Source organism: Mytilus californianus, unplaced genomic scaffold (genome assembly GCF_021869535.1).
Source record: "Mytilus californianus isolate M0D057914Y unplaced genomic scaffold, xbMytCali1.0.p SCAF_12, whole genome shotgun sequence".
Lineage (NCBI taxonomy): Eukaryota > Metazoa > Mollusca > Bivalvia > Mytilida > Mytilidae > Mytilus > Mytilus californianus.
In genome coordinates this window covers 26015067-26039699 of record NW_026262604.1, presented here as the reverse complement: position 1 = coordinate 26039699, position 24633 = coordinate 26015067, and the positions used below count along the sequence as shown (strand labels likewise).

Genomic DNA, 24633 nt, shown 5'->3' with positions numbered 1-24633 from the left:
ACCACATACATCACAGTTATTAGGTTGATTACTTGTATGTGTTCTCATGTGCCTTTGTAAATCATACATCTGAATGAACCCTTTACCACATAAATCACAGACATGCGGTCTGCCACCTGTATGAGTTTTCATGTGTGTCTGTAAACTATAGAGCCGACTAAACTCTGTACCACATACACCACAGTCATAAGGTTTATCGCCTGTATGTATTCTAATGTGTCTCTTTAAATTACTATGCTGATTAAATCCTTTACCACATACACCACAGTGATGAGTTTTATCGCCTGTATGTATTCTCATGTGGTTCTGTAAATTGTATAGTTTACTGAACCCTTTATCACATACACCACAGTGATGAGTTTTATCGTCTGTATGTATTATCATGTGACTCTGTAAATTACACAGTAGACTGAACCCTTCACCACATACACCACATTGATGAGTTTTATCGCCTGTATGTATTCTCATGTGGCTCTGTAAATTACATTGTCGACTGAACCCTTTACCACATACATCACAGTCATAAGGTTTATCGCCTGTATGTATTCGTTGGTGTCTTTGTAAATTACCAAGCCGACTAAACGCTTTACCACATACATCACAGTCATGTGGTTTATCACCAGTATGTGTTCTCACGTGTCTCTTTAAGTCATTGCCTTGAACAAATTCTCTAGCACAAACATCACAGTCATGTAGTTTATCACCAGAATGTGTTCTCGAGTGTCTCTTTAAGTCATTACCTTGAACAAATTCTCTAGCACAAACATCACAGTCATGTAGTTTATCACCAGTATGTGTTCTCGAGTGTCTGTCTCTGTAAGTCATTACCTTGAACAAATTCTCTAGCACAATCATCACAGTCATGTAGTTTATCTTCAGTCTGTGTTCTTATGTGACTCTGTAGAGTATCGTCGATTGTGACTAAATCCTGAACATCATACATCATGTGGATAAGGATTATTAACAATGGTCACGCAGGTTCCGTTATCGTTTAGGTTTAGATGTGAACGTGAACTGAATTGTGATGGTAATAAAAACTACTTGTCTTTTATTGATAGTAGTTTTTTTTTTAAATAGTTTTATCATCCTAAGGCTTGTTCTTTACAATGTTGTTAATTGTCTGCAGGCTACATGTATCAGCTTAATTGAAGTAATGGTCGCTTAATATTTTGCCAGTGGTCACTTAAATGTTTGCCATTGGTCACCTCTGTTATTGTTTTATTTACAATACGACAATTTGACCGAAGGTTACATGTACGATTGTCAAAAATGATTGTAAAAAAAATCACCATCCGACAATTTCACTCGTCTAAACTCGGTCTATTCCGGGCATCTATCTAACTATATAGAAGGAAAGTAGCGGATTCGCTCGAGGATTGCCGATTGACGACAACTTGTCCAAATTGTCAAAGATGGTTTTAAAATAAAATGTGTAGACTATCAATTAGGTGCACACTTGTCTGTGTGTATTTAGTTTAGCTTCTGTTCAATTTTCAGGGGTTTTCCTCATTGCTTTTAAAGATCAGCGTCGCATTTCTTCAAAACACTACATAGAACAAGTTTCCCGCAATTTTAACCTACTTACTTCTATAAGAATTCCAGAATCATACTTGAAATGCAATTTTCAATCACTTCTTGTTACATGTTGTTACACATAATTATGGATTTTACCAAAAACACCCTTTTTGCATCCACATGAAAAGGGTACAAAATTCTCTATCATATTGTATGTTTTTACTTCATCATATTCAATAAACACTCTCTAATAAAAATAAATGTTAACACATACGCAAGATCAATGTTATTATCATACATATGTAGTTTTCATTGTGTAGCGTATACTAGTATATATGTTATTACCAGTACATATGCAGTTTTCATTGTGTAGCGTATACTAGTATATATGTTATTACCAGTCCATAGTGTTTGGACAAAAGCTTCATGTGTATTCTTGGCTAGAAATAAATAATAGAATCAAATTAAAAGCAGAAGTCAATATTCATGTAACAAATTTGGTTCTATAATAGGTATAGGTAAACAACCACTGATTCGGACCCGGTCAGACAGGTAAACAACCACTGGTATGGACCTGGTCAGACAGGTAAACAACCACTGATTCGGACCCGGTCAGACAGGTAAACAACCACTGATTCGGACCCGGTCAGACAGGTAAACAACCACTGATTCGGACCCGGTCAGACAGGTAAACAACCACTGATTCGGACCTGGTCAGACAGGTAAACAACCACTGATTCGGACCTGGTCAGACAGGTAAACAACCACTGATTCGGACCCGGTCAGACAGGTAAACAACCACTGATTCGGACCTTGTCAGACAGGTAAACAACCACTGATTCGGACCCGGTCAGACAGGTAAACAACCACCGATTCGGACCCGGTCAGACAGGTAAACAACCACTGATTCGGACCTGGTCAGACAGGTAAACAACCACTGATTCGGACCCGGTCAGACAGGTAAACAACCACTGATTCGTACCCGGTCAGACAGGTAATTAACCACTAATTCGGACCCTGTTAGACGGAGGTTTATAATGTAAAACAAAATAGTTCCTCGGCATAGCTGTAACTTTACATCTATAAAGTAAAATATTTCGATAATGTATGTATCAAATGAAAGCATACGGACTAGGGATCGCTAAAAAAACCGTGCTGGAAGATTCGTTTCAGAGAAAAATATAATATAATAGTATATTTGTTCTGTTGCTCAAATCAGAACTTGTTTTTTTTACTACCAAACTTCCGATAATCATTATGCTGTAATATTCTGCATTTTCGAACATGTCAGGATAAACTATAGTTTTATTGTTTAGTCATGAAACATATGATTTAAGTTTTTGAATTGTTTCACTTTTTGTAACGTATGGTCATTTTTTACGACTTACATGTACAGTAAACATCTGCTCACTGGTAAAGTGTATGTTGTGATCGAAAATATTATTTGCTTAAATCCGCTTTATTTTGGTTCTGTTGGGTAGTTGTCTTAATGGCTATCATACCACATATCTTTATCTTATATATGCGTTCTCGTGTCTCTATAAGTTCCAACGATCAGTGACCAATTGAACACTTATACCACATCTTTATGTGTTCACATGTCTGTAAGTTTCCGTCCTAACGATGCATGAAATATTAGCCACTGGACGTTTAACAACACACAAACAATAAATCAATCTGTGAGTTCTGTTGTCATTGACCAGTTGAGCACTTACACCACGTTTATATATGTTCACTTGTCTCTGTAAATTCTGACTGTTCACTTGTCTCTATAAGTTTTGACTGTTCACTTGTCTCTGTAAGTTCTGACTGTTCACTTCTCTCTCTCTTTAAGTTCTGACTGTTCACTTGTCTCTATCTGTAAGTTCTGACTGTTCACTTGTCTCTGTAAGTTATGACTGTCATTGAACCATTGCACACTTACACCACTTTTATATGTGTTCACTTTTCATTGAAAGTTACTGTCCTGAACATGCATGGAATATTGGCCACTGGACATTAATCAACCAACAATCAATCAATATATCTCTGTAAGTTCTGACTATTAAGTTAGACCATTAATAGAACACTACTGTTGACGCGCAATTTATATTTCGTTTTAGGTGTCCTGTGTGCTATAAAAAAAATCATGGGAGGTGTCCATTAGAATTTTGCGGTTTTCATGTTGTAATGTACTATTATATTATTTATTTATGTATGTCGCTGTGCTGAATATTCTTGCGTTTGTTTGTAGTGTATTCCTGTCACGTAGCGTTGTCATTTTAGCGGTATTTTTAACATTGCACTTTACAAATAAGTGAGAGTTTTTGGCTAGCCATAAAACTAGGTTCAACTCGCCATTTTTTTTTCTTGAAATGACCTGTATCAAGTCCGGAATATGGCCGTAATCTACAGTCCGTTTCTACGTATGTAAGCGTTTTCTTTTGTTGTAGTTTATTGTTTCTGCTATTTGCTATTTATTGATTGTTTGTTGCTTAACGTCCAATAGCAAACATTTCATGCATGTTCAGGACGATATTTGCTATTTAAGGCAGTAATTAAACATAAGAAAATGAATTATGAAGGAGTATACAAAATGTAAGTAATACATTGGCGATACTGGGGACTATGTTCCGTACCACATAACGTTTACATCAAACTGAAACCAGACTAAAAAAATAAATAGTTACTCTGCATTATTAACATGATTAAGTCAACATCGCCGCGATTCATTCAGTTAATGGTCGCGTGTGTGCTATCACGTGACTAGAACCTGAACTCCTTATCATACACCCATTTTTATTACATGATGATTCACATAGTTTAATTCAAAGATGCATTTGACTACAAGCTAAACTGACTGGATGCACATGGCAGGTGCGCTAGACTCAAATCTCAATTGACTAGATTTGTAAGGTTCCCTGTTAATTGTCGATGGTTATCTCCGGACACTCCAATTTCCTCCAAAGACAAAAACTGGCTGCCCCTGGAATCAACAAATAAAAATTGGCAGACATGAAAAGCCAATAATACTGAAAGTGATAAATACCAAAATAATCCATCAATCAATCAACAACTTTTTACATTGTTTAATACGAGGATGAAGTCTCCTTTCATTCTGTAATGTTAGTTCTAACTTAAATCTCAACCACCAACATATTAAGTGTGAGGTTTATATGTGTATTGTATTTTAGCGTAAATTACCACCTAGCTATAAAACCAAGTTTAATGAACCATTTTCTACATAAAATAATAATTTATGTTGTACCAAGTCAGGAATATGACAGTTGTTATCCATTCGTTTTGGTGTTTTTAGGCGTTTGATTTTGCTATTTGCTTATAATTAGGAACTTTCTCAGTTTAGAATTTTAATATCTCGGAGTTCTGTATTTTTGCTATTATATTTTTTTATAACATTGAGGCCGGGTTGAAAATTGCTCTCCCTTTTGAATTAGAGTTATCTTCATTTGTGCATAAATGAAGTTGACGTTGAACTTATTCAAAGAATAAATCAAAACAAAACGTATGTAATTTCTAATTAGACATGTTAGAAATGGGCCACATTCGTTTACAATGACTACCAACAAACAAGTAGTGTAAGTACCATGCTCACCAATCTTAGATGGGAAACCCAATAATTCAAAAGAGCCAAAGTAAAAACTTTCCTACTATACATTTTATTCAACCATCTCGTACAGACATTCCAACAGAACTATACCTCATACCAACATGTGTTTCCAATAGAGGACATAACATCAGATAACTCCAACCGCATTGTCGCACCCCAGTATACCAACATTCCTTATTCCCGAGTGTCATCAGAATTTGGAACTACCTACATGTCACAGCCACTGGTCAGTTTGCCAGCCATAGATGGGTTTAAACAGGCAACCTCCACCATCTCCTAACTTGTGATTATTGGATTTTAACTGTAAATACGCATCTCTTAACTGTACATCGAGGAGAGCTGTACTGCTATGGCACGTATGCGCCAGTATCAACATACTCAAAATGAGACCTACACTTAACCAGAATAATAAGAAGTTTCCTTGACAACTATCATGGTAAAACACGTACATCCACATTTGTAACAGTTATCTAAGTGTATTATAAGTTTAATATGGCCATTGTTATATTATAGTTCGTTTCTGTGTGTGTTACTTTTTAGTGTTGCATTTCTGTTGTGTCGTAGTTCTCCTCTTAGATTTGATGTGTTTCCCTCAGTTTGAGTTTGTAACCGGGATTTGTTTTTTTTTCTCAATCGATTTATGAATTTCGGACAGCGGTATACTACTGTTGCCTTTATTTAAATATTGCTTCAATATGCAAAAGCAATCAGACAAAAAATTAATCAAACTGTGTTAACTGTTAATTCATTGTTACGTGGATGGAGAGTTGTCTCTAAGGCACTCATACATGTACATGTCATCCTTTACATAGATATAGGAAGATGTGGTATGACTGCCAATGAGACATCTCTCCATCAAAGTAACAACCATTATAGTTCAAGGTATGGCCTTCAACACGGAGCCTTGGCTCACACCGAACAGCAAGCTATAAAGAGCCCCAAATATTACTAATGTAAAACCATTCAAACGGGAAAACCAACGGTCTAATCTATATAAAAACGAGAAACACGTATGAACTACATAAACAGACGACAACTACTGTACATCAGATTCCTGACTTAGGACAGGTGCAAACATTTGCAGCGGGATTAAACGTTTTAATGGTACCAAACCTTCTCCCTTTTCTGAAACAATAGTATAACATCACAGCATAGAAAAACACACTATACCATGTATACTGTTCATCTCAGTTCTTACATATGAGCGAGTAAAGATAGATCTCAATTTTAATCAGATTGCCAACTTATAAAATCTTCTCCCATATGTATTACTAATCAACTGTATGACACAATTTGGGCTGGATATATATGATCCACATCATTGAGTTAATACAGTCAGGGGTACTTACTTGTACAAGTAGTTTTTATTTACTTGAAGAAGTAATTATAAATATACTTATATAAGTAAATGTGTAGGATACTTATACAAGTGAATTTTATTTACTTGTACAGGTAAAAAAAAATTGGCTCAGTAATGTCCCTTAGACATTCAGATTTTTTTACTTGTATAAAAAAAAGTCATCCTATCTTCTTTTCTTGAATTGTTAGGATTTCTTTGCTCTAATAGAATTTTAAAATGTTTGCCCTTTGCAGATGTCTTTGCTAATCATTCAAGTGTAATTTCATGGACAATGAAAATCCCATTTGTCTGTTATCTTCAGAACACTGCTCATTTACAAGCCCCTAAGGAGCAATTTTTGAAGGCCTTGCGCAAATACTTAAGATCTTTACCCAATCAGTTTCTTTGTTGAGTTAATGAGATGAAACATTGAACTGATTATATATATCTTTATTTCTCATCACCAAATACATAGGTACAGAGAAGACATGTAATTATACAATACATTAAACACATAAACATAAATAAATTTATGAGATCTGCCCTATTTGTAGACGACATAATTTCAGTATTAAAATAGTATAATATTTGGTCTTCTACTAAAATTTCGATTTATAAATTTATTTCTCTCTTCTTTAAAATGTGAGCAATTAGTAATGTAATGAAATTCATCTCCAATATCTATATTACATAAATTACACTTTCTATTTTCCCTTTCTATATTGTATTATCTTCCAAGTTCGACTGGAAGTTTATGGTTACATATTCTAAATTTACATAATGTTTTGAATAGTCTTGTTCCATGTTTGTTTGAAATGATCACACAATCTTGCTTTGATATTATATTTTAACCATACATCATTTAAAAAGAGCTGTGTGTTCCAGATATAAGAAAATCCACATTATCAAATATACATTTAACAAATATTAACCATTTAAAATCAATGTTTTTAGTACAATACAAGTGGTACAGTAGTTTATATATAATACAAGAATACTTTGACTGCTTTCCCATAATCAATTTAGACCAGTAGGATATCATCCTTAATTTTACATCTGACAATAGCAAGTGGGAAACGTCCTAGCTCACCGTATATCATACAGTTGGGAGTAGAAGATTTCAGATTCAGAAGCAACTTACAAAATTTTAGATGAACCTTTTCGATAACATCACAAGTACTGAATCCCCATATTTCTGATCCATATCCAACCAAAAATTACGAGCTAACCTGGGAAAAATCATCATAGGCATGATTTTGTATCTCAAAACTTTAGAATTTTTGTGGGATTGTAAGAAAAATTTACTTAAACAAGTGAATTTTAGAGAAAATTAAGGGGAGATTATTCAAACATTATAATTTACTTATATGTGTTGTTTTTTTTTACTTCTTCAAGTAAATAAAAATTACTTGTACAAGTAGTACCCCTCATTGTAATATGCATAAGGTAAAAAATATATTTATACAAATTTTCACTAGTCTATGTAAATTACAAACTTGACTTGATCCCTTTACCGTGTTTATTGTTTAACTGACATTACCGCAAACACGACAATCATGCAGCTTATCATCTGTATGTGTTTTTATGTGTCTCTGTAAATTACCAAGCTGACTACATCCTTTACCACATACACATGATACACCACAGACTCAGTAATGAGGTTTACCGCCTGTATGTGTTCTCATGTGAATTTGTAAACTACCAAGCTGAGTTAACCGTTTACCACATACATCACACCCATGAGGTTTATCGCCTGTATGTGTTCTCATATGAATTTTCAAATTACAATGCTCACTGAACCTTTTACCACATACATCACATTCATGAGGTTTGTCACCTGTATGTGTTCTCTTGTGTCTTCTTAAATGACCAAGCAATCTAAAATCTTTACCACATACACCACAGTTATGAGGTTTATCACCTGTGTGTGTTCCCATGTGAGTCTGTAAATTACTATGCTGACTAAACCCTTTACAACATACATCACATATATAAGGTTTATCACCTGTATGTGTTCTCATGTGATCCCGTAAATTACTTATACGACTAAACCCCTTACCACATTCACCACAGTCATAAGGTTTATCACCTGTATGTGTTCTCATGTGAATCTGTAAACTACCAAGGTGACTAAACTCTTTACCACATACATCACAGCGATGAGGTTTATCTCCAGTATGTGTTCTCATATGTCTCTTTAAGGTACTATCTTGAGTAAATTCTCTAGCACAGACATCACATTTATGAGGTTTTTCACCAGTATGTATTCTCATGTGTGCCTTTAAGTGACTACTGAGAGAAAAATGTTTACCACAAGCATCACATTTATGAGGTTTTTCACCAGTATGTGTTCTCATATGTCTCTTTAATTCAATATCTCGAGAAAATTTTCTAAAACAAACATCACATTTATGAGGGTTTTCACCAGTATGTGTTCTCACATGTCTCTTTAAGTCACCACTTTGACTAAATTCTCTAGCACAAACATCACATTTATGAAGTGTTTTACCAGTCTGTGTGTAGTTGTGTCTCTGTATACAGCTACGTAGAGTACCATTAATTGCGACTAAATCCTCTCCTCCCTCTAACATCTTATTAATCATGTTAATAAGGTTTATCTCCAGTATGAGAGTTCTTACACAACTCTGTAAGGAACAAAAAAAAAAAGATATACAAACATGATAAACATGATAAACCTTTTGATACCTTTCTGCAATTGACACACATGGCATATACAACATATCTTTTTTGACATTTTCTGCATTTATGGGGGGTTCTGATCCCGATTCCCGCTTACTGTTTTGTCAGATTTTCGTACCCAGCTTACACTATGCACATCAGCAATTCTCTTCTTTTTGTAATTCATGTGTTCCGCTAGACTTTATTTCCCGTTTTTCACGGCACAATAATTTGACTTTCATGTGTCACGCTTACAAAAAATCTGCAAACCCGCATCATACTTAGACCCCAATGAGACCCACTTTATGTATCTGTATGTTTGGGTAATTCTTACAACCTATATCATGTATATACATGATATATGCTATATCATATACGACATGTAAAACAAATTTTATGCTGTTGAAGGCTGTACTTTGACCTATGATTGTTAACTTTTTATGCATTGTAACTTGGATTGAGAATTGTCTCATTGGCATGCATGCCACATATTCTTTAAAATCTAAACTAAGTAAACTGTTGACTCAATTTGTGAAAGATATGTCTCGCCTGTCTGCATAAATAAAATCAAGAAAGACAATCTTATGAACTGTTAACAGCAACATTGCTAATTAATGTAAAGTTGCTTAACCATGCATGAACTAGGGATAGAACCTCAAGATAGTTGTCAATCTGATATGCTTGGATAGATATGCATCTTTCAAATGACTTTGTAGAAAACACCACAATAAATTCAGTTACTGGACCATGATTGACCTAGGTTGCAATCAAACTGTAGGAGTCGTGTGGAATACCTACATACCCATAATGGGGCGGACGAACGGACAGACAGTGGTAACATAGTATAATATCATATATGTTTTTCATTCGTTGTTTGTACTAAAATCAGGACGTTAATTTTCCCAATTGAACTGTTTAACATTTGTCAATGTTCGATTTTGGGGCCTTTCACAGTTTGCTATTCATGAAGTATGGGTTTTCCTTATTGTTGAAGTCCAAGTGGTTGCCTTTGATTTCTTACAGGATGCGTCTAGATACTTTATTTAACTTCGCAGCATAGTTGTCTCATAATATGATTAATTACCAATCACGTATACAGGTATAACCTAGTCCAAATAATTATGACGTCTTGGAGGCTATTTTAAATTTTTGCTTTGTTATTTACCGTCTTATATGACAAATTTTAGTCTGGACAAGCAGATAATAGCTTCTTCATAGTTTTCACGTTATAAACAGTGTCAAGTCTACCCATTTATTGCTCACTCCAGTTTGTAAAGAATAAAAATAATAAACCATTGTCTTCTAATCAAAAACTTACTATGTTTTTGAAGGGAGAATTTAAGTCGGGGGAAAGAGACCAACGTTATATTCTTCAATATGTATTTCCTTCCAATAATGGAACACCTCCTCAACGGATACGAATCGCCGTTTTATATAAGTGCACTGTTACATAGTTTCTCTGTTAATAATGAACATAAAACATTGCGTCTTCGATATACTGTTCCCAGATAGAAATAAAGACAAATACATCAAAATAAAAAAAAAAAAATCAGTTATCTTAGACGGACGCGCAAGTTAATTTTTAGGGTTAAAGAAATAAATCATTAAAGTTCGATCGTAATTATATATAGAGGGGGCCATAATGGGGTTTACAGAACATAAAATCATCGGCAAACAATGAAGAAAATAGCTTAGAAAAAGTGCGCCCAAAACAATCTAGGAAATAATAAGGTGGTAAAATATAAAGAAAAGAGAAAAATAGGCCAACTTTTACTGGACTTTCCTATTGTATGTATTGGCACAATGTAATTATTTTCTTCCTGAGCATGCGTAAACTATTTGCCACTGGACAACTATACAAACCGATTAATCAATCGTTGTAGCAGTTAAGGAAACACTCTTCATGATAAAACATTCCAATTTATTTTCAGTGTATGTTCAATTGTGTAAATTTGTCCTTTGATTGAGTTAAGCCATTTTAATTGATACTTTATAATGTAAAATTGAGAATGGAAATGGGGAATATGTGTCTTCCTATGTTGTGATGTTACACTATTGATAAAAGCCCTTAAACCCGCAGCATGTGTTTGCACATGTCCTCAATCAGGAACATGATGTTCAGTAGTTGTCGTTTGTTGATGAGGTTCATAAGTGTTTCTCGTTTCTCTTGTTTTTTTTTTCATTTTTGGACAGATGAAACCGATGATTTGGTTTCCCCGTTTGAATGGTTTTCTTTAGTCATTTTTAGAACCCTTTATAGTTAGCAGTCCGGTGTGAGCCAAGGCTTTGTGTTGAAGTACGTACTTTGACCAATAATGGTTTACTTTTACACATTTTGACTTGGATTGGGAGTTGTCTCATCGGCACTCATGCCACATCTTCTTGTATCTATTTTGTCGCATATATCTGTACCAGTCAATCTATATTTATGTTGAGGAACCACAAGGGTGACTAAGGAATATAAATATGATCCGACACTGTTAAGTCTCCGTAAAGTGATCCGTAAAGGGTATCTACGATTTAGACAATAACATACGACCTTTTATATCCAATTTTTAATAAAAAGCAGATTTGAAACATTCCGTTATAGACGGTCAGTTTGTCCCAAGTTTGTAAAAATAAGCTCAAAAACATCACCGGTGTATTGCCTTACAACATGTTTAAAGCCTCACTGTAACTTTGAACACATCAATGCATAACTTCAGATATCTCGTCAAGTGTCATGATTAAACACATTAATACATCTTACGGTATCTCGTAAAGTGTCAGAATTAAACACATATCAAACTCATTTCAAGGTACCTTGTAAAATAACATGATTTAACATATCAACACAGCTTAAGGTATCTCGTCAAGTATTATAATGCTTAAACACATCAACACAACTTATGGTATTTGTATCTTGCCACGTTTCACGATTAAACATATCAACAAAACTTAAGGTATCACGTCAAGTACTAGTATCATGATCAAAACACAGTGACACCAACATTATTTTGTTACTTGAATATGTGATTTTATTATTGATAAAATGCATGACAGCACGGACTAGAAAGGATCCAATTAATCAAAGAAATAACATATAATTATTTGAATTTTCATAAAACATTGTGAAGTGTTGTATATGACTCTATATACATAACCAATTTGAAAGCATTTCCCAAATCAGCGTTTTACGTTTCCGCAATTTGGCACTACGTACGTTTCCGCATAAAAATTCCTACGTTTCCGCATTTTTGTAGTACTCTTTTCCGCATTAATTTTACATTGATTTTGTTAAAGGTCATTTACGTTTCCGCATTTTTATTTTAAATGTATGCCTCTTCCGTTTGCCAGGTAAACCTGGGGCGTGTTTTTTGTTCTTCGATGGTGTTTGGTGTTTAGCACTACTTAAAATACTAATGGGTTATTCTGGTATTATTATTCGTCTTGATATGTCGCTTATGCCTATTTTTCGTTTTTAATTGTAAATTGATTGATTGTTTGTTTGCTTGTTACTATTTTTTTTACGCCCAGACACAAATATTTCACAGGAGTTCAAATCAGTGTGAAGTGGATGTATTCAATCATAGGTAACCTTCTGGTCTTCATCAATGACAAAACCCGATACTGTTAAGTTCCGACATGAAAAGTGTGTCACTGAAACAATTCAAACTAAAAAAACAAAATGTCAAATTATGCATAACAAAACGTTTCACAAAATATTAAATATGAGTAGAGACATGAACCATCGACAACCACTAAACTACAGGCTCCTGACTTGGGACAGGCACAGTAAAGAATATGACAGGGTTTATATAAAAAAAAAAGATTTGGTATGCTATATATAATATACATGTTGAAGGAATCATATTATCATAATAAAATACAAATCAAGAAAAAATACTATAATAAAATAAAGTCTTATATATCATTATTTCCATTTTTTACAGGTGAAATACAGGTAAAAATGCGGAAATGTAGTATCTATTTTTTTCGGAAAAGTAATGCACAAAAGTGCGGAAACGTAAAACTGGATTTTTGCTAAATTTGCGGAAACGTAATACGCCCTCCCAAATAATATATCTGTATACATAACGGTTAAACACCTAGTGTTTCTGGAATGCAAGATTCTAAAAAAAAACCAATAAAATTGAGAATGGAAATGGGGAATATGTCAAAGAGACAACAACCCGATCAAAGAGCAGAAAACAGCTATTTTATACCTCCAATTTCGAAGAGTTTCTCGAGTATGTTTTTTTTATGTGAATGGGCCATTATTTTAAATAATATTAATAGTCCATGATTAAAACCTCACGGCATATGTTTTCATGTGTCTGCCAGTTTCCATTATTATAGAACCTCATACTAAATACATAACATTCATAAGGTCTTATAATTATTTCAAGCATGTGTTCCAATACGTTACTGTGTCTCTTTTAAAATACACATCCTCTATCGCCAACTTTCATCACATACATCATATTTATGTCATTTATGTTTCTTAGTAAGTCCCCTCTTCCAATATTTTTAGCACAACTAGAGTCCCTTGCAAGCCTGTACCGCTTTATGAAAAGCCACTTAATCGTTTTGGTATAAAAAAAAATCATCAATGGGGAATAACTCTATTTCAGGCATGTTTACGTATTTGTATCTATCTTTTATCTTAGTGATCACTTTTCACTTATATCAAAGTTTATATATCTATTACAGTTTTCAAGATACTAGACAAAATGGCAAAACATTATAAAATAAAGTTTTTGAAGGTGCAATAACTCCAAGAAGGTGTCGACTGAAAAAAAAAGAAATAATACATATGAAAGTAACAACTGTATTAATTATAATGTGTAAGGAGCATACATGTACAACCAATACTTTAGAAATTTTTGTATTTCTAGCGTCCCTTTTCTCAGGTAAATCATTTAAGTCTAGCTCCATCGTCAACATTTGCAAACCGCTCCATCGCGGAAGTTATTTGCAGACGATCAAAACAATAAACCCAAGAACGTTTAAAAGACCCAATTTTATTGGACAACATGAATACCTTTCAACTAATCAGATTTCAGAATAAGAGGTCTGAACAGGTCAGTGCAATAGACTGCACACAGGTGCAATAGACCATGGAACAAAAAATGGCAGAAAAATAGCAAATAATATAGAAATATTAATAAAACAGTAAAATAGTCTTTATTAGGTAATAATGACAACTATCCATTTTGTTATAAAAAAACATATGCATATTTTATTTTATGACTTTAACTGACAACGGACGAAAACGATAGACGACGAACTCCAAGTGATGACAAAATCTCACCTTCGCACCAGGTGAGCTAAATATAAACTAATGATGGTTTTGACCAGTATGTCTTCTCATGTGTCTATGTAAATTACCATTCATGAGGTTTATCACCTGTATGAGTTTTCATGTGAATCTTTAAATTACCTTGTCGACTGAACCCTTAAGCACACATCACAGTCATTGGGTTTATCACCTGTATGTGTTCTTATGTGTCTTTGTAAATCACTAAGCAGACTAAACCATTTGCCACATACATCACAGTCATTGGGTTTATCACCTGTATGTGTTTTCATGTGTCTCTGTAAAGTAGCAAGCTGACTAGACCCTTTACAACACACATCTCAGTCATGAGGTTTATCACCTGTATGTATTCTCATGTGTCTTTGTAAATGACTAAGCTGACTAAAACCTTTGCCACATACACCACAGTCATGTGGTTTATCACCTGTATGTGTTTTCATGTGTCTCTGTAAAGTAGCATGCTGACTAAACCTTTTACCACATACATAACAGTCATAAGGTTTGTCACCGGTATGTGTTCTCATGTGACTTTGTAAGTGACCAAGCACACTAAATCGTTTACCACATACATCACAGTCATAAGGTTTTTCACCTGTATGCATTCTCATGTGTCTCTGTAAATCACAATGGTGTCTAAACCGTTTACCACATAGATTACAGTCATATGGTTTATCACCTGTATGAATTCTCATGTGTACCCGTACATTACTAGGTTGACTAAATCGTTTACCACACACATCACATTGATGAGGTTGATCACCTGTATGGATTCTCATGTGTCTCTTTAAACCACAATTCTGACTAAACCCTTTACCACACACATCACAGTCATGAGATTTACCACCTGTATGTGTTTTCACGTGTCTCTGTAAATTACCTTGCTCGCTAAATCTTTTACCACATACATCACAGTTATATGGTTTTTCACCTGTATGTGTTCTCATGTGTCTCTTTAAACCACCGTGCTGACTAAACCCTTTACCACATACATCACAGTCATGAGATTTGTTTTTATCCCCTGTATGTGTTCTCTGGTGTCTCTGTAAATAGCCAAGGATACAAAACTCTTTCCCACATACATCACAGTCATATGGTTGATCACCTGTATGTGTTCTCATGTGTCTTTGTATATTACTATGCTGAATAAACCCTTTACCACATATATCACAGTAATGAGGTTTATCTCCTGTATGTGTTCTCATGTGTCTTATTAGGAAACAACCTCGGTATAATCCTCTGCTATCAATATCACATGTATGAGGGTTTTTACCAATATGTGCTCTTACGTGTCTTTTTAAGTCACTACTTTGACTAAATGTCATAACATTCAGAAACTTTATTGCCAGCCACTGCTATTGCTAGTCTCTGGTATTATGCGTCTCTGTAGAGTTTATTGCCAGCCTCTGGTATTATACGTCTCTATACAGTTAATCACCAGTCTCTGCTATTATTCCTCTTTGTAGAGTTTATTGCCAGCCTCTGGTATTATGCGTCTCTTTAGAGTTAATTGCCAGTCTCTGGTATTATGCGTCTCTGTAGAGTTTATTGCCATCATCTGCTAATATGCGTCTCTATAGAGTTAATTGTCAGTCTCTGGTATTATGCGTCTCTATAGAGTTTATTGATAGTCTCTGGTATTATGCGTCTCTGTAGAGTTTATTGCCATCCTCTGGTATTATGCGTCTCTATAGAGTTAATCACCAGTCTCTGCTATTATGTGTCTCTGTAGAGTTTATTGCCAGCCTCTGCTAGTATGCGTCTCTATAGAGTTAATTGCCAGTCTCTGGTATCATGCGTCTCTTTCGAGTTTATTACCATCCTCTGCTAATATGCGTCTCTATAGAGTTAATTGCCGGTCTCTGTTATTATGCGTCTCTGTACAGATTTTGCCTGTCTCTGCTAGTATGCGTCTCTATAGAGTTAATCGCCAGTCTCTGGTATTATGCGTCTCTATAGAGTTTATTGCCTGTCTCTGCTAATATGCGTCTCTATAGAGTTAATTGCCAGTCTCTGGTACTATGCGTCTCTATAGAGTTTATTGCCAGTGTCTGGTATTATGCGTCTCTGTAGAGTTTATTACCAGCCTCTGGTATAATGCGTCTCTGTAGAGTACCATTTACTGTGACTCAATCGCCTAACCCATACATCATATTACTAGTAATAAAGTTTATTTCCAGTTTGTGTTCTTGCACGACTCTGTAAGGAACATAAAAACAAAATTTAGACAAAAACCTGTTTATAACTTATACAATATCTATGTTGTACACTCTGTTTTATTGCAAAAAAATAAACAATCAAACTATCTCAAAGTTCTGTTTTCTATCAAAATCTATACGAGAAGGCTGAACCAATAATCTCTAGAAGATTTTTCATTTCATTTGTGTTTTTATTTGGTTCGTTCTATTCTTACATATAATTAGAAAATTGGTATATGGACGAGTACATATCATACTTACATGTAGTATTATACTGATAATGTAATTGCTAAACCTGGAACACACATTTTCATTTGGATATACTTAAGTTTATAGAGGGGGGGGTACCTTTTTATGTTAACCTGTTTTGGCCTTTTTCAAGGTGTTGTTAACTGTTATTTGAGATAAAATTTTACTGTTAACTGTTTTCAACCCACTGTCTGTTATCTGTTTTGTTTAAATTTGCACTGTTGTTAACTGTTCTTTTGAAAATAGGATCCCTGTTATCTGTTACTCGACACTTAAAGTGTTCCCTGTTTTTGACTTAATATGTCTCTGTGAACTGATTTTAACTGTCATTTACAAGAATTTTAAATATTCACACGTTAATATCACATTAAATTTTCTGTCCATCTCTTTCTTTACGTAAATTTCCTGTTTACAAAACTTTAAATTTTTCGAAAAACTAAGGATTTTCTTATCTCAGGCATAGATTACCTTAGCCGTATTTTGCACAACGTTTTTGGAATTTTAGATCCTCAATGCTCTTCAACTTTGTACTTGTTTGGCTTTATAAATATTTTGATATGAGCGTCACTAATGAGTCTTATGTAGACCAAACGCGCGTCTGGCGTACTAAATTATAATCCTGTTACCTTTGATAACTATTTACGGTGCTTCCTCAAAGGAGTGACACATATATGTAGCTGTCTTTGGAGATCTTTGACTATAGTACATCCTTGATAAAATTGAGATTTGAAATGGGGAATGTGTCAAAAAAACAAGAACACGACCAAAGAGTAGAAAACAGCCCAAGGCAAAATAAAATGAGTCTCCAACACAGCGAGAAATCCTGCACCAGGAGGCGGGTTGAAGCTGGCTCCAAAGTGACCAAGTTCAATTGTCTTTTCTGAACAAAAAAGTATACTAGTTCCTATAAAATGAACGTCACAATAAACTCCGAAACATATAAATGAACCAAAATTAATATTAAAAAAGAATACAAGACTATGACAGAAGTTCAATTCGGTCTCCTATTTATAATTAATCCCCACGTTAATAGGAATGGCCACTTCTGACCAAGCTAAAATCCTGGTCAGTCCCAAAGTTAAAACAATTAAGATGATATAGAATGTTTGATAAGTTACATTGACCAGGAGAACCTGAATAGAGTTTTCAAAATCTGAATGAAGTTGTGAAAAATAAAGTACCGTTTCAATTTGCAATTTCAAAAATAATTGAACAGTGTGGCCTTGTAGAAGAGGCAAAACAATGAGGTTTTGGTTCTCAAATTGATGCCAAATTTGCTAGTCTAAGACTTCTGAAGTGTAAGTATTGGCCAAAGGCTTTTTCTATATCAGCTCAGAGTTCTTAAGACTTGGAGATGAAAGATGCGTTTGATACATTGGTTTTAATGATTTGCAATTTTTCAATTCCTTTTTATAAAAGCATGTAAGCTATGAGTCGTATGATTACACCGAGATGCAACCATATATTATTAGGGCCCTCGCCATAAAAAAAAAAATAATGGTCGCGCTCTATAGTTAGTTTAAACATATTTATCTAAAGTAGATTGGGAAGCAAGTTTTGCAACTTATATAAATTCCTTTCCACTTTGCGGGTGTGAGTGCTGCCATGTAGCGGCATTAGCCTGCTCCTTTTCGAAATCTACAAGAGTGTATTTAACGTGCTAGAGATATGGCAATCTCTTAACACGGGTCAGACATTTATCTTCCCCTTCCAACAGACTAACATGGTTTCCTCTAGACCATACTCGCAAATGGTGTCAAGGGAGAGCCAAAAATTCAGTCCATTACATTTTCATCCCGGAAAGGGAATCGAAACCAGGAACCTTTGTGTTAGTAGTCCGATGCACTAACCACTACACCATGCCCTATAGTTAATGATAATTTTATTTGCAAATACACCCATATGGGTCAAGCAAACACAAATACACCCATATAGGTCAAGCAAACACAATTATACCCATATGGGTCAAGCAAACACAAATACACCCATATGGGTCAAGTAGAAAACAAATACACCCATATGGGTCAAGCAAATACAAATACACCCATATGGGTCAAGTAAACACAAATACACCCATATGGGTCAAGCAAACACAAATACACCCATATGGGTCAAGCAAACACAATTACACCCATATGGGTCAAGCAAACACAAATACACCCATATGGGTCAAGTAAACACAAATACACCCATATGGGTCAAGCAAACACAAATACACCCATATGGGTCAAGTAAACACAAATACACCCATATGGGTCAAGCAAACACAAATACACCCATATGGGTCAAGCAAACACAAATACACCCATATGGGTCAAGCAAACACAAATACACCCATATGGGTCAAGTAAACACAAATACACCCATATGGGTCAAGCAAACACAAATACACCCATATGGGTCAAGCAAACACAAATATAAACTAAATATATACAGAAAGTGAAGAACTACAAATATAAACATAAAAACATAGTTATAATGGAAATGTAACTTTTGATGGACATGGACCTCATTTTCGAAATTCTAAAGATTACTTTATACATTTAAAGTCACCAACTTCTGTCAAAAGCTCAGGTTCAGGATTTAAAAGTTGCTTAAGCTTTAAAATTGGTTGTAATCACTCTGTCCATCTGTTTGTCACACTTTCCTACATCGCACGATTACCCAAGTTTGCTGTAATCTGAAACTTGATCAGCTTTTTGAAAGATTCCTTAGAGCTTGGCATTTCTGCGACTTTGTACAGTGGTTCTGAACACATTGAAGGTGTGCATTTCCCCCTTTTCATAGCTTTTGGTTTGATTTAGGAAAAAAGGGTAGATTAAAGTTGGTGTTAACTGTTATCAGCATTTAAAATTTGTTGTTAACTGTTTTTGCCAAAATCGAGGTGTTGTTAACATGTTAACGGACCCCCTATTGCCCCCCCCCCCCCTTTATAGAAAAAATAAAATACATATATATTAAAGAGTCCGCCCTCAATTAAATCAAACTAAGTTTTGTAGATATGCACTTGGAACAAACAAAAAAGAACATGTCCTTCTAGATCTGAATATTGAGGAAGATTCCCACTTATTTTTTAATTGCCCAATATTCTCTTTTGTTTGAAGATGGACTTTAGAGTGAAAAATCGTCTGAAATTTTATATTCTCGTTCTCTGGATACTGTATTTTATTCTCAAACAAGCGTCTGTCTAAATTTCATAAATTTCCATGAAGGTTTGATAAAGTCATTTAAACATCAACCACAGACTGACTCTTAATGACACCAACGCCGGAATCTATAAGATCGGTATGACTCGCTTTTGTGATAAAAATGTCGCAAGCTCGACAAAAATTTATATAATGAATATTATTTGAATTATGTGACAAAGGGGTCTTCTATATATATAGTGCTTGATGAGTCCCTAATCTTCTAATGGTACAAAAAAAAACAGTTAAGTCGTGAAGACATCAATGTGGGAACAACACATTCACGTTTACTCATTTTTAAATTCAAACCTAAATAACTTAACAATGGACAAAATCAGCATTACATTATGAGGTATTCCTTAATTGGAGGAAGATTCGGTTTAACAGTAACGGTAACAATTATGACTCCTACCTGCCTAATATATCTATATATATATCTGTATGTGTCTGTATGTTCTATATTCACAACCAATAGTTAAACTGTTATAATATATTGAAAACAGACATTACTCAATGATTTGACAAATTTGTAGCAATACTCTAATCAAAATGACATTTCATAGCCTTTAGCCATAAATGACATTCACATTAGTTTATTTAAAAGATCAAAAAGTCTCAAATAGTCCATTGTCACAATGATCATTCTGTTGTACCACCACCGGATATAGTTACCCCGAAGTAACAAAAAAATAAAAGAAAAACACATCTTTGAAGCTACTTTATATTTCACATCCAAAAGAATTGATGCACTAATGATGTGCCCTCAAGTTGTTGCGATTACAAGCTACTTAATTTATATTTCATATCAGTAAGCATTGTCGCAATGATTCTATTCCCCGTACAGTAAAAAAAAACCGTAGCTATTAACTACTCTCCATTCAATTTATCGGCTATGTTTACATGGATTTCTATGTGAATACGATAGTTATTTCGAAATAAAGTGTTTTTCAAGCGTAAATATGATATAACTTTGTTCTACAAAAACTTCAAATGAATAGTTGAAGGATAAATGTGTTTTATTAACAATTTTGAACTCGTCACATGCTTCTCAGAACAGGTACCACTCGGCCTTAGGGGACGACCATATGATATTCTAGGGGGGGGAGGGGGGGGTGGCAGGAGGATTTGTTTAGGATCGGTTATTTATTTTTTGAAAACTAAGAGGACAGATTATTTATTTTCTGCACTGTTGAAGCAAGATTTTTCATTTTCATTAAAACAAGGGACTGATTATTTATTTTCACAACTATATTTATAATATTTGAAAACATACAATTTTTAAATTCACTAAAATAATACATGTATAGGCGAGTCATTATGTACCATTTAATCAGAATTAATCATGTTAATCATCATCCTCTGCAGAAATGAATCTTCTGAATTCCCAACTGCATTTGCCATGTATACATGTATTGCACACATACATGGTATTATATTTTGGCTGTAACTAGCCTCTTTTAAAAGTATTGCCAAACATTTTTATGCCGAGCGGAGCGAGGCTAAAAAAATTACGAAGGGATTGGGAGCCGCTGAAGGCCCCAAGAAGCTAGCGAACAAATGATGTAAAATCATGCTATTCTGGGCGTTTCTCAGACCCTTTCTTAATCTGAAAACGCAAGTTCTGTTTTAATAATTTTTTGACAATATTTTGGTCTCAAAGCGAAATGTATAGATACAGTGTAAGTTTTAGGGACAACATCAAAAGACAAATATGTAGGATAAAGCAAAAATGTAATTCAGATAGTTAAGTATGTGGCTGCTGTTTTTTTTATGTTTTTTTTTTGGTGTTTCGGCTTGCAGAATTTTAATCTTTTATACCTGTACATTATATGTTTGTTTTTTTTTCAAATTAAGTCAAGAGGGGGCTGAATATCATAGATATAACTATGTCAAGTAAGTTTTTATAACACATTTCAATTACAACTTGATTTAGCTCCTAACTGGGATACAATTTAAAGTACTAGTTAAGTTGTAAAAGTTAGCTAAAAAGTCTTAAATAAAATAAAACTCATGATGAAGTTTAAAACAAAATAACTAAATTACAAATGAAATGCAACACTAAGAGAAAACAGATGAACAATGAACAAAAGACAAACCCGGGAACAGATAAAACAAGAAGCGACAAGCAATAAGACAAATAACACTGAAAATTAAAAATAAATAAGAAACATGGACCACGAAAAAACAGGAGCTACGTCCGAGAACAGAACTTTCTTCTTGCAAGACACTCGCAATGAAAACAATTTGATATGGACACAAGTTTTTGGTTTTGAAACTTTCTACATGAGGCAAATTGCCTCAATGTAGTTACGGCCCTGTAATAAAAGTGAGGTAAGTGTTACAGAGACAATATAATAATAAAGTTAAATGAAACCTATTTTCAGACATTTTAATAATATTTATTCTTTATAATTAATAGATTTGGGAAGTGTTTCCCGAATTTTTTTTTTAAAAAGATGAGTTTTATGAAGAATCTGGTGTCATCTCATACTTTTGAATAGCATTTATAAAATGGCACAAAAGACCTGCCGAGTTATTTATTTTCAATAGTCAGATTATTTATTTTCAAATTACCACAGAACAAACCATTTATTTTTGTGATTTTCAAGGCTGAGTTATTTATTTTCAAAATCCTCCTGCCTCCCCCCCCCCCCTCCAGAATATCAAATGGTCGCCCCCTTATTCTGACAATTTAAAGAGAGAAGAGAAAGCTAATTAAGGATCATAATCAGCTCTAAATAGTTAAAAAGCCATATTATTAGGAATCAATATCACAAAATGTTACTTGTCAGCAAAACGTAGAGTATAATGAAAATAGGAAGAATTTGACTACACGCAAATTCCACTCACATCAATTTCACGTGAGTTTCACCTCAAACGCGCTTATACGTGGTTTTCATGTGAAATCAGTTCATGTGATTATCACGTGAATCTCATGTGAAACTCACGTGAATTTTTAAAGTAAAGTAATTGTTATAACATCTAAACTTTCAAATTTAATTAAAATCGTGAAAAAATACCTCTTTCTTTTTTAAAGTTCACGTGAAATTCATGTTAAAATTTGACAAAGGCTATATCACTCATGACCGACGTTGATGTCTAGTTGCGAATATTACATGAAGGACGGGGACATGATTTTATGATATTAATATGAACCCTGCTGTTTACAAGTCCGACACGCCTATCGGATCTTTCATGTGCTAGATCACACCAGCAGCGGATCCAGAATTTTGAAAAATGCAGAGGATAAACTATAATGGACGTTATGTGCTTCATAAGGTGGTGCGGGCCCCTGCCCCCTCTGCTCACAATACCACAGGAATATCTGTTACCATAGTTTGATATCGTATTCTTTCCTCCCAGTGCCAAATATATAAACATGAATATATTCAAAACAATACCACAACGAGAAGCGAATATACCCTGTTTTTTATACACTAGCAATGTCGCAACTCGTTACAGGGTACACCAATAACATTAGGCCCCTCATTAATGATTTTTTTATTACTTATTCATATCAAACTCCGTTCAGTGTGAACATGTGTCATGAAAATGAGGTCATGGATAAATGACAGATGGAAACTTCGCAAAATAAGGCATCTTCAATGTCAGTCAGTCAAAGTCAGGAACCTTATATTCATAGGTTGTCTTTTGTTGACAAATGTTTCTCATTTCTCGTTGTTTATATAGATTAGACCGTTTGTTTTCATGTTTGAATGGTTTAACACTACTCTTTTGGGAGCCCTTTCTTGCTTGCTGTTATGTGTGAGCCAAGGATCCGAATTGAAGGCTTTACTTTGACCTATAATGGGTTACTTTTACAAATTGTGTCTTCGAAGAAGAGTTGTCTCATTGGCACTCATATCACATCTTTTATATCTATGAACCCTCCAGACCTTCTGCTATCTGAAAAATAAAGCTTTATACAAATAGATTACACCGCCGCTAGATTGTAATTCCTAAGGTTTGCATTCTGCAACTAAGCGAAACAAAAACAACAAAAAACTTCATCATTTGTAGACAATAAGACGAACTTTTAGTCAGCCAGTGAGGTATTATGGCTCCTTTATTGAACACGCCCTCTATGGAATCGAGAACAGGGGGATGTAATGTGCTGTCTTGTGTGTTGAATATTTGATTTCATGAAAATGTCATGATGATTTATTTGTCTAGATTGTGTGGAACTCCAATAGTGTGCATAATAAAACAGTTTTGTCGTTCTATAATTGTAATGCGTATGTGATTATTTCTTTGACCCTCTATGGAATAAAACCACGACTACATAGCTCCATTTCTTTCTATGAACTAGAGGCTCTGAAGAGCCTGTGTCGCTCATCTGTATTTACTGATGTTTTGGAAATCATGTAAAATAAGGTTAAAATCATAATTAACAGTAGATATTATAATTATATCTAAGATAATAACAAAAAAACTGCAAAATTTCTGTAAAATTACTAACTCAGGGTCAGCAACCCAACAACCGGGATGTCGGATTCGTCTAAAAATTTCAGGGCAGACAAATCTAAATCTGATGAACATTTTTGCCACCTGTCAGGTTTGCTCTA

The 24633-nt window shown here is 34.4% G+C and overlaps 1 protein-coding gene across 1 annotated transcript in view; it reads right to left on the bottom strand.

Annotated features, from left to right (window-relative positions):
• Window positions 1–6895: 6895 nt before the first annotated feature.
• LOC127722363 (zinc finger protein ZFP2-like) overlaps window positions 6896–24633 on the bottom strand; it is a 42565-nt gene continuing 24827 nt past the window's right edge. Inside the window, exons 4-6 of the mRNA XM_052229246.1 lie at window positions 15200–15283; window positions 14925–15031; window positions 6896–9106 (exon numbers count right to left, since the gene is read on the bottom strand). Coding sequence (XP_052085206.1) covers window positions 8111–9106; window positions 14925–15031; window positions 15200–15283 — 1187 coding nt within the window. The 3' untranslated portion in view covers window positions 6896–8110. The remainder of the gene's footprint in view (window positions 9107–14924; window positions 15032–15199; window positions 15284–24633) is intronic.